The sequence below is a fragment of the Pseudopipra pipra genome, chromosome 18 (genome assembly GCF_036250125.1).
Source record: "Pseudopipra pipra isolate bDixPip1 chromosome 18, bDixPip1.hap1, whole genome shotgun sequence".
In the NCBI taxonomy this organism is placed as follows: Eukaryota; Metazoa; Chordata; class Aves; order Passeriformes; family Pipridae; genus Pseudopipra; species Pseudopipra pipra.
Window position 1 is genome coordinate 11,496,010 of NC_087566.1, and position 17,396 is coordinate 11,513,405.

At 41.7% G+C, this 17,396-nt stretch overlaps 1 protein-coding gene across 15 annotated transcripts in view; it reads right to left on the minus strand.

The window, feature by feature from the left end:
- RIMBP2 (RIMS binding protein 2) overlaps positions 1-17,396 on the minus strand; it is a 93,114-nt gene that overhangs the window by 15,098 nt on the left and 60,620 nt on the right. For 12 of the 15 annotated variants that reach the window (XM_064675218.1, XM_064675214.1, XM_064675213.1 and 9 more), the window contains 9 exons: positions 15,434-15,510; positions 14,650-14,759; positions 13,420-14,229; positions 9,423-9,574; positions 8,596-9,051; positions 6,802-6,948; positions 5,345-5,503; positions 2,204-2,929; positions 329-446 (listed from right to left, as the gene is read on the minus strand). In XM_064675218.1, the coding sequence (XP_064531288.1) occupies positions 329-446; positions 2,204-2,929; positions 5,345-5,503; positions 6,802-6,948; positions 8,596-9,051; positions 9,423-9,574; positions 13,420-14,229; positions 14,650-14,759; positions 15,434-15,510 (2,755 nt within the window). The remainder of the gene's footprint in view (positions 1-328; positions 447-2,203; positions 2,930-5,344; positions 5,504-6,801; positions 6,949-8,595; positions 9,052-9,422; positions 9,575-13,419; positions 14,230-14,649; positions 14,760-15,433; positions 15,511-17,396) is intronic. The other 3 variants (XM_064675220.1, XM_064675219.1, XM_064675221.1) reach the window with 1 other exon arrangement.

The window sequence follows — 17,396 nt, forward strand, 5'->3', positions numbered from 1 at the left end:
TCTATTTTACTGATCATACAGTAACCTGCCAGCAAATTGCTTCTTAGGTAAGATCTAACATTATCTAAGCTTAACCAAGCTTAAAAAAGCTCCAATACCCACTAAATTTAATGAAAAGACTCCCAGGGATGTCAATGACTACTAATTCAACCCCCTGTGAGGCCCCAGCACACTCATTTACGTGGAGATGTTTTTAGTCCCACTTCACCCCATTTAAACTGGGAGTAGCCTGGTTCAAGACAAATATCCACTGTTTCATTTTTTTAAGGATTGCCTTCCCAACTCTGAGGCTGCAAAGAACAGAAATGCACCAATCTGTCCAACTAACCAATGGAAGGGACCAACATTGGCCGAGACCTTTGTGGCACTGCACTGCCATGAGAGGACCTTCGTCCTGCATGTTCCACCCTTTCAGGCCGTCCTGCAGACGCTGGATTACCTAAAAGCTAAAAACAAAACAAAACAAAACAAAACAAAAACAAAAACAACAACAGAAAAAACAGGTTTGTAAGTTCCATGCATGGTAACATCGTGATCATATGGCTGGACATTAATCAGAGGTCAATCACATTTGGAAGCATAAGCTCTAAAGGCAACTAAACTTAGTTTTTAACTGAAAGGTTAGCTGAAAACTAAATACTGTTGCCTGGCAAACCTGCGAAAGGAAAAAAAAATGGTTCCCTGATTTATGGCAGAGTTTTGTAACCAGCAGTCACACATCAGAACAAAAAGAAAAGAAAAGAATAATTTTTGAAATATTCTTTTGCCTTTGTTGTTGCCGCTAAGGTGGCGTTTTAACCTCGTGGAGAGTAGTACAAGCAGTTGTGAGCTGTGGAGATTGGACTGCACTGCAAAAACCTCGCTTGTGTCCAGCTCTAGAGCTTCCTCCAGTCTGCAGCATGGGAGGCAGTGTAGGTCCTTCTGGCTTTGAGCACACTGTGTTTCTAGAGTGGCCTTCGGCTGCCAAAGCCTTTTAAAGCTCAGTGAAACCTGTAGACAGCAATGCAGACACACTTCCTCTCACTTCACAGCTGGCTCTGGTCACTACCCTCGCAGGAAACACTATTTATTTAACCAAATGCTACTATTTTAATGCTCTCCAGAGTTTATCGTGCAGCCATCAAGGTTAACACAGCTTGGTCACCAATTTTGGTGGGAGGAATTTGTAAGGATGCTTTCAGCATGAACTGCTGAGGCTGGAAGAGCAGGCAGCTGATCTCTACTCTTACATGAGGTGCATTAGAATGGAGGTTTCCACTCTGGACTGTTGCAGGCTGAGAGAGGGTAAAGAACTTGCTTTGGTCTTTAGGGAGCAGGGAAGCCTCTGGATGCATCTATCACCCGTGGAGACTCTTCTACAGATTAATGGACAGAAATGCAAATAGGCAAGATCACGCAGAGGCATCCTTGAAAGATATGGGATGGCCCTGGCCTCTCCCTCTGGAAGAAGCTGTCTGCCTGCATCCTCACCAGAGATGCAGTCTGCAACTTCAAAGGCAAGAAGAGATGGTCTAAAAAGGACGGCAAAGTGGTGACAGTGCAGAGATAGAAGGCAGCAAATGAAAATATGATGAAGCTGTGACTCCATAAATCTGGGTCACTGTCACACTGGGGGAGAATCTTGGTTCTTGTCCAGAGATGGTCCATGATAAAGAGCATATCCTGAAAATTCTGGGGATGGGATGAATAAAAACAACACAATGAAATTAATTCCTTGACAGTAATAATAACAAAAAAAGTAAAAAAAAAAAAATTACTGATGAAATATTTTCCAGTTAGAATGCAGCTTTTTTTTTTTTTTTTTTTTTTAAGCAACATTCAGATGGGCAAAGTAAAGAAAAACAATCTTTTGGGAAAAATTATAGTTCAGCTAACCCTTAATTAAAATTTAGATTCAGTTGTCCTTTAATAAAAGCAGCCATTATTGTAATTTGGTTCGTGGGAAAATCATTGTAAAGCAAATTAATCTGATTTCAGCATGACACAAAAGAGGACTATAAAGGAAAATGCAGAATAATAAAAAAAAATGAATGGGGAGGAAAGAAAAAAAAGGGGAAAATGTAGCAGATGGGTCCAAAGGATGGACTCTAAAAATTAATTCAGGGAAAAAAGAGAAAGAACAAAAAAGAACAAAAATTAGTAATCTAAAGAAAACAGACTGATTCGGCAAGCAGATGTTAGAAGGAAGATTTACTTCACACACCAGAGAGTCTTCTGCATCTCTGTGGGATGGCTTTGCAAGTGGCCCAGCTGCCCTAGAGTCAGCCAGCTTAAAGTCGGTCTTCCAGCCTCCCTGAACATCTTCATTAGAGAAATTATCTGTTCTATTACACTTCTGAACTTCATACTTCCTCTCGTAACTGGGCTTGGCCTGTTCGCTCCTGGGCTCTACAAAGGAAGGCCCCAGGTCCCCGAAATCTTCCTCGATGCTGCTTTGCCTGGTCAAGGTTTTCCTGCGCGCCAGCGACGGCCTCGTGCTCTTCCTGCAGGAGCAGTGAGCGGGCTCTGCACAGCAGCGAGGGGCCACGTGGGCAGAAACTGCATCACAGGGGTATCTGAAACTGAAACGGGACTCCTCCTCTTCGCTGCCACAGTCCAGGCCACTGTCCGGGCTCCTCGAGAGGGACCGGCTGTACTTGCATCCTTTGTCGTCCGCGCCAAAATCCTCCCCGCCTGAAATCCTGTGCTTGGCCGGGTACCAGAAGTTGTGCTGCTGCTCTTGATTGTAGGGCCTAGGTGCTCTAGAGTCTCTAGCTATTTTGGGGTTCTTTTTATAGGGCATGCCTAAACCCTGCTTGTACAGCAGTTCAGAGTATTCCCCATCCTCTTCGGCTACTTCTGGAATACTGAAAAGCTTTTTACTGTGGTGTATCTGCTGTGAAAAGTCAGGCTGTTCCAAAAAAGTGGCTTCAGTGGTCTTATCGCACTCCTTAAAGAGTATGTAATGTTAAAAAACCAGACAGGGAACAAATAGCGTGTGACAAAAATAAAATGGGAGGGAAAAGGGAGAAGAAAAGAAAAATAAAGACAGAATTAGTTTTAGAGCAATGGCAAACATAAGACATGCAGCTTATTTAGTGAAAAGGATGTCATGCTTTGAATGAGAATCTGTGAAAAATAAAGACATGATTAAGAAGTTGCTGGGTGTCAGGTACAACATGAGAGGTCGGTACAAACAACTGAGTGATGCTCTTAACAAGAATAAACTCATGCATTTAAAACAAAGCAGTAAAAGCCATACAGGTTCCAGCATGGTGAATGAGAATGGCATTAAAACACGTTCCTTGCACCATGCCAAATTGCTATTTAATTTTTCTTTGGAACCAGAACCCATATCTGAGAAGGACAAGTCTGCTCTAGCGAGCTTTCTTGCTTTGCATCTGTTAAAGCATCCTGTGTAAGCAGCAAATATCTTAAATCTCCTGACAGAGGAGAGCAATTCTGCAGACATCATTAAAGGAACTCTAGTTTCCTTTCTAAAATTCTAAAAAACCTGCACCATTTTTAAAGCTTGGCTTGCACAGAAAGACCCCTGAGAAGCAGGAAGCTTTCTGATGTCACTTGGTCTGCACTGTCATCAAATCTCTCATCACAATCTTGCACCTGCTTGATAAAACCAAGATTTGAAAATCAACCAAGTAGCAGAAGTAAGTAAGAGTCTCTGTTTACATTAGAAGTAGGTAAAAACTATCCCAGCCTGGGAAAAAGAAGCATTCTGAAGACGACAGACATATTTTTGTAATTTTTCCAATTCCATTTACACAAAACACAGGGTGGTCTGACAGATGAATCCCGTGGGTGTCTTTGCTGGACTCTGAGAAGAGACAAGAGAAGACAATGCAGGAGGTGCTGGTTTTGACTGACAGGGCTTGTTGATTCTACCCCCCAGAGATCACCTCTCCTTGTACTTAATGCCCAGATCAGGGAGACCTCTGGTCACAAGAGCACCCATAAATGACAGGATCATCCTGGAGATTTCAGCAGTTCTCTCTCTCTCTGAGCGTGTTAAACTTAACTGGGTCTTGGATGTTGTCCCCTTTCAGGCATTAGGAACTTTCTTATTTCACCTATTTTCATTCCTTTTTGAAATGTGTATCACACTTGTGAAACAAGACAAACTGCCATAAAAGTGGAAAAACAAATCAGAATGAACAATGATAGTTTTGATAAGCTGCTGCATCAAGAGAAGCACACCTGTAAACCTTAACAGTCTAAAATTATTTACTGCCCCAGTTAATGTTCTGGCCCTTTCTTTCTAAATATCAACACTGGCAATACTAATTTAAAACAAAGAAATAAATAACTTTCTGATGCATAAAGAACAAGAAGAGTCTAGGGATAATTCTCTTTTTCCCAGTGGAAAGGGACAGAAGCAGCATGCAGAAGGATTTCACTTTCAACCTTTATGTGAGCAGAACAATAGAAAACTGATTATTTCTTCTTTTGAAAAAGTACCTGTCTCATTGCAGATAGCATCAGAATAAAAAGAATGAATTTATAGCACATGAAAGCAGTTACAAGAATGGTCAAAATGCTTGTATGCATGAAATTGATTTTAGTTAAATAACAGTGTCTTGAAAAAAGGTTGACCTCTGTGTTTGTGCTAAGAAAACACAGTTTGTGTGATTACTACAGACATAAAAAACCAAATACAATTTACATGTACAAATATAATATGGGAACTACATATTTGGCATTGGGTAAGTTCAATATCCTACTTATGCTTTAATTGTTATCATAAAGTTGTCTTTCATGATGAATAGTCCTGTGTAGTGTTAAGGCAATATTTCTCATGGGTATTTCCTGCTGTCTCTGGTGATTTTTATATCCCTCTGGTGATTACTTAATAATCACCAGAGCACAAGGATTTCTGATAATGCATTGATCAAACAAAGCTAATCCAACTCCCTTTCTTATAAGAATCCTTTAGAGCCTGGGAAGAAATGGGGCTAGCACTAGAAACAGGGACAAATCACTCAGACATGAAAAACATACATTGTCTTCTTGGTATGGACATAATTTTTATACATCTCCTTGCTCAGAAACAACTCATTTTCTGGGTAGCACATGCAGCATATCTTCCTATAGACATGGGAGAGGTCCTCAGATGCAGAACTGAAATTGCAACTGCAACAGTTACAAGCAGGAAAACAGTCAATTAGTTAAAAGATTAGCTATCCAACAATGAAGGAAAAAGAAAGGAATAACTGCATTAAAGCGGCCCAGCTCTAGGTCTGTATGAGTTTTAGTGGTCTGCAAAATCCATAACTGACTACAGGAAACGCTTTGAAGGAAGAATTAAACCCCAGGGGTGCTCCTGAGGGCTCCCTGCAGCCACACTTACCTTGAGGGCGTTGTGGGAGCTCCCACTGACTCGCCGCCTCCCTCCATCCTCCAGCTGCATTTCCGAGTAAAGCTCTTCCTCATCTTCCTCCATGATGTCAGACAGGTCCGAGCCTCTGCTGCTCTCTGTGTGATACTCCTCCCCGTGGCAATAGTGAGGCTGAGTCACAAGGTGAGAGAGAAAGGTCTTTACTGCCTGTAGGGCTGGAAATCCTCAGCCAACACACCGAGGACCAGAGCATTTCCTAGATTTGAATGTCACGCTGATCACCACGTACAAATTACATCCCATGGCTTGCTGCTCTGTTCTACTGGAGAGATCCTGCAGGAAGTTTGTTTTGGCCATTTATGGTCCTGATTCAAGAAATCCAGTCTTAATCCCAGGTGATACATAAAAGGATATCTCCAGTCCCAGCACCAAATCTAGTCATACTCTTGATTAAATTCCCCTGATTTGAAGAGGTCCTTCATGCATCAGTGGACTTGCTGACCAAATTGTAAAAGCCCTAGGATAATTCACATATCATCTGTTCTTCACAGCTGTTTCTTACATCACATTATAATTTAAAAGTGATCAGCATTTAATTCTTGCAGGATGTTACCACCATTGTATGATATAAGTAGCTGATGACATTTGAAGCTTTAATTTTTTTAAACATTGTAGGAATAGACTGACTAAAACACTGGAAATTTGGGGCATTGTTCATACATTTGTAGCTGCTTGAACATCTATAATAAACAGAACCAAAATTCCAGAACATCTCAGAACTGGCACAAGAAGGAGTGGTGTTGCTTGGACCCTTCCACATGGGAGGTCAGATATTTGGCTAAAAAGCTTTTTTGACTATGCCAAGACATAAGAAAATATCTCTTCTCTAGAATTTACATTTCTCTTGACAGTAATGTAATAAATTATTTTATATTTCTTTTCAGTGGTATCAAACTAAAAGCTGTGCAGTCATGCAAAATTCTTCTGGCAAGACCTTTCCATTCCTTGCAGCATGCCAAGCATAGAGGATTTTGGTTTTCTGTAGTTAGGTTATTAGCTTACAGGTTGTGGCTTTTATGGAACGCAGAAACTCTTCCCCCTTCCCCTTTTCCCACAGCATTTTTTCATATGCAGTAGTGACACCACACTGAAAGGCCCAGAACCCAAACATGACAGTCCAGTCACATTTGCTAGTTCAGCTTTTCCATCTTCATTTTTGCAGTTCCCACTGCTCAAACCTGCTGCTTGGGCTGATGGGCTGGAGGTGCCTGGTGCATTCAGCTCCCATCAGGCAGTGTCATGCTGCAGGAACAGGACACACATCTCCCTCCCCACGAATTCCTGCTTGTCTGTACAGTTTACCAACACAGCCACAATAATCAGGAGGTGACCTGGACAGCCTGCTGAGCTTCAGAAAGTGCTTGTTTTATGTCAAACACCTGACACAACGACAGAACCAGGCTACTTACTTGCTTTCCAAGTTCTGACCCTTTTAGGAAATCATCCACTGAAGCTCCCCTTCTTTTGACATTGGGAGAATCATAGCCATCCTCCTCCTCATCAGAGTTGGCATACTGGGCACTGCTCCTGTCGCTGAACACACTCCTCCTCTCCATCTAGCAAGGCAACAAAAAAATGGAAAATTGTGAAGCAGACTCCCTCCTGCCACCAGAAGAAGAAATGGCAAATATAAGAACTCAAGCACACACCATTTAAATGTGCTCATGGTTGGAGCAATGCTGGTTTCCCCGACTGGAATCTTTAAGAAATATTCAAGAATTTTTTGCTTATCATATTCCTCTGGCTCATAAACAATTACATGATTCTCTGTGATCATCAACTCATCTGCTCTCTTCCCTGTACAACTTATGTCAAAATTCTCAGTATTCTACAGTCAGAGGCTGCTAACAAAGACACTAATTTCCCCTTGGCAGAGAGTCAGTGGATGAACTCAGCACAAAAAAAGCTTTAGAATGAGACTCTGGGCTCTTCCTCTGCTCTGAGGTGACTCCTGGCCTCAGTTACTAATTCCTGCTGCTTACTCTCCTGACAATAATCCTCAGCCATCTAACAGGCTGGATGAAGGCAGGGAGAAGGCACACAGCTTCTGCAGCAGCTTACCACAGGGGAAGAATTTCTACTACAGGGGACTAAACAGGGGGAAGAATTTCTACTACAGGGGACTAAACATGACAAATATCACTGGCAGGATTTGATTTAATTTAGAATGAATTCATCTGTAAACTTCTGTCCACATTCCTGAATCGAACATTTCAAGCTTCACTTAAATTAATGTAATTAAACATGGTTCAGAGTATTTGTTATGTCAGCATTTTCCAAACTAGAAAAAGTATTTCTAGTTTGGAAATATATAGTTCTTAAATCAACTTTCACCTCTGAGAGCCCAAGAAACAAATTTTTTCCTTCTACTACATTTATTCCAGTTTTCTTTCTTTATAAACAAAAGGAAGATATATATACATGCATACTTATGTATTTATCAGACATTATTGATCCAGAATTACTCAGGTTCTCAAAAGCTGGCTCAATTCACCCACTGGCTCAAAACAGGGACAGTCAATAAGCTGGGGCTGTTAAGATACGTGTGAACTGTCAAAATTAATGGAGTTATTTTGGACATATGATGGGAGACCAAAAACTGGACATAAGTGATGACTGCTGGATGAAGGACCACAAGGGTGTGTGAAATAAGTGACTCCACAGCTTGTAAAAAGTAACAGACAGTTGTGAGCAGCTTGTGATGAGAAAGTCACCGCCCAGGGCACTGGGAGTGTTTAAATATTGCATACTTGTGTAGAAAAACCAGAGCATGTTGTCAGGATGCATAGACATCAGCTGTACTGACCCTTGAGCCTCAAATACAGGATTTAAATTAACTAGCAAACATCTGAGTCACTGCAGCAGCCATGGGTCCAAACCAGGAGTGTCCTTTGGGCAGTGATGTTGTTAGCAGCTACAGGAGGAGCTGCAGTGGAAAGCAGTTGTGAACATCTGTGAAAACGTGACACTGAGAAGGGCAAATATGTAAAACTGCCTGTGGGATCCACAACAGCAGACACAACAGTGCTTTACATGCACAGAATTTCAGCACACTGCTTCGTCTCCAACTACAGACCCTCAGAGCTCAGGAATGAATTATCTGCTCCCTAAAGCACGTGACCAAAAAAACCTTCTGATGGGAAGCGCCACAATGAATAAAAACAACCTGAAAAAAGCCCCGAGAGAAAAAGTTTTGCCTTTACCCTGTTGCTCTCTGCAACCCTTTGTGCAGCTTCTCTGGCCATGGCTTTCGCGACGGTGTTTGGGATGGGTGTGCCTTGGGGCTGAGGGAGGATCCTGTTGGGGGATGGAGACCTCCTCCCGTGGCTGTGGAAGCTGGGGGGCTCAAGTGTGTGTCCGTGAACGGGGGACGCCGAACGAGTCTGCTCCCACGACTCATCCCTTTTCAAATGGGGACCTAAATGTTCTTCTTTGGTTTCTGGGGCTCCGGCACTTGCTAATGGCTTAGATTTGGGAGCAGTTCTGGGGTGAGGGGTTGGAGGCACCAGGAGGTCGGGTGGAATGGCAGCAACAGAAGAGTCCACTGATTCCCCTTGTGCAGAGAGCGTTCGAACAGTGACTTCCCTCGCTTCCAAACTCCTCAGTCTCAGCAGCTCCACCAGTGTGTTCTCTGCTGTTGGGAAGATCACCTCTGCCACCTGAGAGCACAAACAGACAACTCATGAGCATGGAAACATCTGCCTCCCTCCCCTCAGCCTCACTAAAGGACAACCTTCAAAGTCTTAACATGGAGTGAACTATTGCCAACCCCAGCACCAGTTGTCTTTAATCCTTTCAACCCCTTTGTCCAAAAGCTGAAGTTTTTTGTTTTTTTTTCTCCAAAAGCTGAAGTGTCTGTAGAAAGGAAGCTCATGAGCAAGTTGTGCACAAACAAAAGAGCAGGGTCTCCTGAAAACTGAGTGAGAACCCCCTGCAGGCATCCAAGGGCTGTCACATCTTTCTTGCTGCCTTTACCTGTTGGAATTCCCCCAGAGCAGATGGTCCCTGTAATGCTGGAAGGAGAACTCACCCGTTGCCCTCTCGCATAAACCCCGTAACCTGTGACGTTGGCGCCGTGGGAGGTCCCCGTGGCCGTCAGGGTCGGGGGCTTCCAGGACACCTGGATGGTCCCTGGGGTGGACCCAGCCCGGACAGCAACATCTTGAGGTGGAGCTGGAGGACCTGAGGAAGATGGGACAGGTCACTGTGGCTGGAAACTACAGATCTCAAAGCACTTTTTATTTTTTTTTATTTTTTTTTTTAATTTTTTAGAAGACAAACTATCCTTGTTGTGGCTGTTTTGTAAGAGCAGAAGCACGGGCTCAGCAGGTCACAGAGCAGGAACTGACCCTCACTTTACAACCATTAACTGAACTGTACTCCTTTGCAAAATGGTCTGTACTTGCACCTTGCTCTGGATCTGTTTTTAACCCTCCAGGCTGTATAACTGATACTCTGAATGCAGGATATGCTAACAGAAAAACAGAGTGAGAAAAAGGCCCAGGATAGGCACTGTTAGTGGAAAACTGCTGCATGTGACAGCAAATTACATTTTGAGATAGATGTCTGCGCTGAATGCACACTACATACTCTGAAACCACTTCCAAATTCTGTCTCTCTGGACCATCAGTGGCTCCAAGTCCCAATTTAAGGGCCAGAAGCACAGTGAACTAGGGTGCAATGTGAACTGCAAGCTGAAAATTCAACATTTTCCACCAGCAGCATGCTGGTTAAAGGACAACTGATCTCACAGTCTTTCCTCTGCACTGAAGAAAAAAAATGCATCCAACTAACCTCTTAAGGCATTTCCAGTATGTTAGTGTAATAGCACACCAAATACATCCTTAATTAAAAGACATTACCCTACTATAAATAGTTCTACTGCGGCCAGAAAGCCAAAGTAAAAATACCATAGAGATTATTAGTTCATAAATTTTTCAAGCATCCTGTTGTGCTAATTTAACAGCCAAACCCTGAGAAATGTCTCGTGTTAAAACATCTCAGAAGGAGGGTTCAGCAAGCTCTGCAGAACAGCCAGGAGAATACAAACCTCGAGTTTGCTTTTCCCAGTGAACTAAGCACAACCAGTTCCTGCTCATCTACCAAAAAGGCCACAAATATTTCAGCTGTGTGCCTGATACATGTGTAAAATACCACACAAGTCTCAGCCAGTTTGCTGGCAAACTGCCAGTGCATTTCACTGGTTTGCTGTCACTGAATTTTGTTCTCCAGAGGGCATGGAAATAAAATTATGGTCATGTTCAGGACAGCACAGGCACAACAGGAAATTTTTGCTTGTACCATCCCCTGCACCTATAATGTATTTTTAACTTGCAAGTCCGAAGTATGCAAATTGACCTAAGACTATTTTTGGCCAAGACAGATTTTGGTCTAGGATTGAATTTCAGCTTTCCTAACCATCCTATTTTATTGACAGCCAGCATTCCCAATCCAGCAGGGCTGCTGAGCTTACAAGAAAGAATGCATCTGATCTAACCCACTATCTTGCCAGTGACAATGACATTAATCTGCTCCTGCAGGAGAAGTCACCTTCCTTCCATTCTCCCACAACTAAACAATCCCCAGGGAGTGTGTCTCGACCTTCAGAGACTCTGGCAGGGACAGGTTTAATAAAGTGTGATGCCCAAGGCTTAGCATGGTTTCTATTTTCCCCCATCATTAAATGGGAAATTATTCTTGATGACTTGTGATGGTCTTGGCCATCAACATGAATGTTTGTTTTGGAATGCTGCCCTACTTTGGTCCTCATGGGGTTTTTCACATAAATTAGCTCAAACCCAATAACAGTCCCACGGGTCCTGATCCTGTACTTATTTCTATTTTTGGATCTGAGCGTCCAAGAGAGAGAACTACTTCTATTTTAATTTAAGGAATTCCAATGCTTTGATGAATCAAGAAAATCAAATTTCAATGCTTTGACGAATCAATTGGTCAGCTGTCAATCGGCTTTGGTCTCACAGGAAGCAATGTGTTTTCAGTATAAATCATGCAAAACATAATATATTTATGCAAAGAGAAAAAAAGAAAAGATGACCCCTAATTGCCCTGCACTTTTCACATAACTGCTCTCTATAGCTTTGAAATGTGAGCAGTTCCCTAAAGATCATTTTTGCTTATTGTACTCCCGAAAAACCCCTAAGTTTGATACAGTGTGAAAATATTAAAATATTCCCTGATCCCTGCTCCTTTTTTGGGATAAGTGGCTGATGACATCCTTTTCTGTAAGGATATCACCCAACCCACTAGTAAAGGCCAGAGCTTCTCAGCTTCAAATAAAATGAGCACTGGAGGGATTTAAGGAGGAAAAATAATCCAGTCTGAGAAAAAGAACCAGCATTAGTCACTTAATTTCTTTCTTTTAATTGTGGTTTGAAAGAAGAAAGAAGAAAAGTCAGCAGTATTTGCAAGACAAAACCATGACACACTGTGATGGTTAACTCCCATCATTGACTTATTTCATGGGCATCCTTTCCCTTTGTTCCAATAACTTCTGAAATACAGGCATAGGCCTCTAATAACTTCAACTGTTGCTATTTTATTTTGCTATAAAACAGTGAAAAGTTGACATGCTTCTGTAAAAATGCTCCCTGTGCAATGAAGGGGTGGGGAAGACTCTGGATTTAAAAGATTTCAGCTCCCCAGCAGAGAACAGCTCAGGCACTGCTTAGCACACTCCAGCAACTAGAGGGAGATACAGCACGTTCAGTGTTTGAAAAATACCTCACTCCAAAGGCCTTTCCCAATCAGTAAAGAAGCTGACAAATGTAATAAGTTCAGTAAGGCAGTGCCTCCCAGCTGCCCCAGAACACATTCCAGGTTGGAATGCCCCCCTCCCACAGGTTCTGCAACAGCACCACCACTCACCTCACTGACATGATTCCAGACAAAAGAGTAAATGTGTGAGCTGAGGATGTTTTCACTGAAACTATGAATCAACAGCATCAAAAAGAGGAGACATATGAGCTTAATTCCCTGTCTACTCAGCCAGCACGGCTGTCCTGCCTGTCTCCTCACATAAATAAAAGTCATACAAGGCAAGGAAGAGACCAGAATTAATTCTTGCCCCTTTGCTGGAATCAAATCCCAGCAGGGAGTGAAGGAACCACAGCTCAGTACATGCTACTGGCATTCCACTCTCCAGGAGCCACTTGTGCTTGTCTGTCCCTGCTCCAGAGGCACTCAGGGATCTGAAAGACTGGATGGATAAGGAGTCTCCTACTTGTCCTTGATTAGATGACCTTGGGTAGGTGAATATATAAGGACACATGCTCAATTTTTTTCAGGGATATTGCCATATACCCCCCAAATCATGAGATTATCCTTTAATTCACTACATTCTTTCTGCTCCAGTTTTCAACACCACTTCAGTGTTCTTAAATAGTGGGAAATGACTGACAAGGCTTGGCACCATTCCTAATGTAAAAGCCAGGTGGGGAAAAAAACCTCAGACTATCCAAAACAAAATGGATTTGTTGACTTTACAGGTTCAAATTGTACAATGTGATTGCAACTTCCCAACCAAAATACATTTACGTCCCCTAAGTGACTCTGTGGCCCTCTAAGAGGTTTGTGTTGTTTTTCATTAGAAAAAATGTTAAAAGTGCTTTAAGACACAGGCATAACAAAAAAATGACATGTCAGAAGTAAAAACTGTTTTTTCTCCCAGCGCTGTTCACACCAATGAGAATAAATTACTACCAGAAATATTATACCTGGACAAATGAAATACAAATGGAGATTATTCTGATAAAACACTTAGCGTGTTATCTGAGATGTTGATCTGAAGTTTATCTCCCAAAAATGTATCTGTCCTTACCCAGGAGCTAAGAAGACAATAATGCAGGACAGGAATTAATTTTAAATAGCATAAAGCAATCTAATAATCCCCAGTCTGCTCACAAAAGTGACAGGGATTAGAGCAGGAAGCCAAAGGTTAAGTTATTTTAGCTAGTATTTTCAGAGAAACTTAACTGGAGAGTTTTGGGGTAGGGAGAAAAATACCAAACCTGCTGGCAATGTAGAAAATTCCACAAAGGCTTCCTTTTTTTCTCGTTGTTCCAAGGGAAGCTGCCAGGGCATCTGATGGGGCTTTGCCATGACCTTCACCTTGTAGGCCATATTGGGCTTCAAATTAAAAAAATGGTACTTGTAGCTAGCAGCCTTGACAATGTCAAACTCTTCTTCATTAAGGAAGATGACGTGACTGTAATTACTGTTTGTAGGGAGCCAGGACAGCTCAGCAGAAATCTGGGTTATATTGTCCACTTTCAGGTTGGAGGGGGCGACTATGACATCCTTCCCCACCAGCAGAGTGCACTGCAGCTCGTCGGAGTTGCCCTTGTTGGTGATGCTCTGGATGGATATTCTGTATGTGCAGGCAGAAATGTTGAGCTTTTCTATGAGAGCTTTCGTTCTGCTCCCCAAGGCGACGTTCATCCGGATTTCCTTGTCCACCAGGACGTTGTAGCTGCTGATGGTTCCCCAGCCGGGCGGCACCACTGGTGGCTCCCAGCCCACAATGACACTTTTGGCTAGTTGTTTGATAAGGGTGATTTTTCTAGGATAAGGCACAATGTCTTCTCCAATTTCATCAATGTTCACATCCAGAGTCCCTGCGCCGTTGCTGATGACGCCGGAGTCTATGTGACTGGGGGGACTTATCTCCAAGAGATCTCCTTCCAAAGCAGGACCCGAGTGGTTGATAAAATTCTGATCTTGTTCGCTGCTTAATGTGCTTGATAACCGGGTCTCGTTGTCTTGAACAAAATCCACAAAGTTTGAAGGGACTAGTCCTCTTTGTCCATCCAGAAGTTCTCCTGGTGAGGAAGAGCAATGCCATTAAAATCCTTGGAGGAGAACACCTCCTTCATGCCCATGCCTTGAGAGCAGACAGGACAAGGAAGAAGGATGGAGTGCAAACCCTACACAAACAACATTCACAGCTTGAGAACGTGAAGGGGAACACCAGAACTGCCAGCAAGCTTTCCTGTCAGCTTCAATCTTGCCAGCAGGAAAAGCTGACACTATAAAATATCTTATAATTAGCTTTGCCTGCAAGGAGCGGCTTTGCCGGTGCAGAAACTCTGTTAATTAACAGAGCGATGATAAGGGTAATTTTAGCAACTGATTTAGTGGTAGGCTAAGAAGGAAAGAATTTGGAGCGTGTTTGACAGACGGACTGATTTCGATCTGCATGAATTAGCATGAATTCACAGCCTGGAAAAAGAAAAAAATACCTTCATAGAAGCCATCTTCATCCATGTCTCCGTACACGTAAAGGTACTTTCCTGCCGTAAGAGGGAGCTCTGCCTCTGGATTTTCGTTTGGTCCATCGAAAGGGTTGTAACTGCAGCGAGCACAGGAGCAACACCGATCAGGGGGAGGTGGACAGCTCTAAGGCTTATTTTTTAAAACGAATTAAAAGGAACTCAGTTGTGGGGGGTCTTTTCCAGCCCCCACATTCCATTTTTTAAATATTTTTTATGTGTCTCTTACACAGGTTTATTAACTTCCACAAGGACAAGGTAAAAAAAGACAAAACCAGTGAGTTACAGATAAGGATACTGAGAGACAAAAAGTACTTATAAAGCACTTAAATCCATATCCATCCCGAAAGAAATTGTTAGTCCCTGAAATTTATATCATGACAGGACTTTATACCTGAAATTTTAAAGTGCAAAGCAAAGATGCGATGGACTTTTAAATCTTTTCTTGCTTGAGAAGGTAATTTATAAGAACAGATTGAGACATCCTCTGCAAAGTAGGAGGTACCAATTTCATGTCATTTAGGCACTGAAGGTTGGAAATACAGTGGTGGGTGAGAGAGACATGTCATGTTCAGCTTCCTCTGACAGTTAAAGCACGTGGACATGGCACTATTTTGCAGTCAGTAAAGGGGTCTGTTATCCATAACACTGATTCCATGTAATAATTCAGTGTGAATAAAGTGAAGGAAAACCTAATGTTGAATATTACAACATTATATATGTATTATATATGGAATGAGATGGGGGGTTTTACCTATAACGGGCAATGCAAAGATGGACTTTCCCAGAATATCTCTGCTTTGAGGTATTGGAATTCTGATCATTATCCATCTGTAGGGGGGCAAAAAAAAAAAAAAAAAGGTAATGCTATTTCAAAAAGCTGCATGAACAGTTTTCCTGACAGGTGATATCAATCAGACAGCGAACATGCAACATTGAGAAAAAACAGAAATTAAATTCCAACATGGAAGACAACTGGTTAATTTTACTTAGAAGGGCTGACAGCAGTGACTAAGCACTTAAAACAAATATTGAGTTTAGAGCTGGTGGAAGTGTCAGCTTCCAAACAATTGGAAACAATGAGTATCACACAAAATATATCCCCTTGCCAATCCAATCCACAGCATCAGCATCTGTTGAATCCCACCCTTTCCACTAACAGAAAGAAACATATTTCCTGGGAATTTACCATCATATTTAACTCAAATCTGCAAAGCCACACATTTATTCCATTACAAATCTGGTCTACAAAACCCAGAGATTAAATTGTGGTGCTGAATCAACACAGACTGTGCCTATTTTAGCTCCACATCAGGTACCTCACTGCTAAAACAGTAATTCTTTCTGTTATGCTTTGAGCCTAGTAGAGTTTTTAAAGTGAGAGTTAAACTTCCTGCCATTTATTTTACAGAATGCTGTGAGCCATTTCAGAAAAAATGACCAACTCTTTGCCTGTGCTTGAGAGAACTTTAATCAAAATAGAAATGCCAGGTAAACAGTGGGATCAAATAACATTGTCCAAAAATTGATTGCAATTTTACCATCTAAACAGAGTGAATATTGAACTGCAACTTTCAGCTCTAAACTTGTCAAAATACACCAGAAAAATGCTGAGTTAATACACTTTTCCTCTGAATTAACTCTCAAGAGGTGGGTTAGCACAGCACACACTATTCCACCAACACTTGACCCCAGTGAAGAGGACACTAACAGTCCCAGAACAGGTATTTTCCCCTGTGTAGAATTTGGGGATGTATGCACATTTCCAAGGATTATCACCCTGCCACCTTTATATGGTGCATAACTCAACCAAGAATGGTTATTCTAGAAGACTTTGGCACCAGTGACAACCAGGGCAGTTGCAAATATACTTTTTGCAGAGTGTCACTTTTTTTTTTTCTTATTTATTTCAGACTTCCCAGCGTTATGCTCCATTTTTAGATTTTATTCATACACTCTCCCTTAGGTCTGGATATCTCTGAAAAGGAATGGAGCTTAATTTCTGTGAGCTTGCATAATGTAAGTATGTATCACATAATTACACTCTAGAAGGCACAAAAAGTACAATTCTCCAAAAGAGGGCTTGACATTCTCAGTGAGAGATAACTCAAAAAATAATAGAAAAAGGGAATTAAATGTGACGTGTGCTTTTTCTGTTCCTTGCTGTTAGTTCTGCTTCCCTAAGTCTCCTTGCTAAGCTGCTTTTTCTGCTTTGACTACTTTTCCTGTGGCCTCTTCTAAAAGCAGTGAATGTTTCCACTTTTCAGTAATGCTGCTACACAAATATACACAAATATTTCTTGTGGATAATCCTTAGATATGCCCATGGAATTCCTACTATACAAGAATCTAATATTTTGTTGAGTGTCCTACACAATACTCAGGTTTGTGATCCATTTAGAAACATTAGTTTCTATCAATTCTCACAGGTTCAATAGCAATGAACTTATATAATATAGAAAGAAAATATGCACAGTTGCAATTTATTTACTCCTGTAAAGATTAAGAAAGGGATTCCAGACTACAAAGTAAGGGGTAAAATCTAAAGATCATTTCCTCATGGGTATTTGCCCACACAAACCAGACCTTTTAGTATTTAATAGAAAATTATGCCCTTCTAAAAAGTTTTCCAAAATTTGTCCCATACCTATTTTTATTTATAACATTTCTCCTAAATATTAACAAACAACTTTTTATGGCAGCTTTGAAAAGCTCTT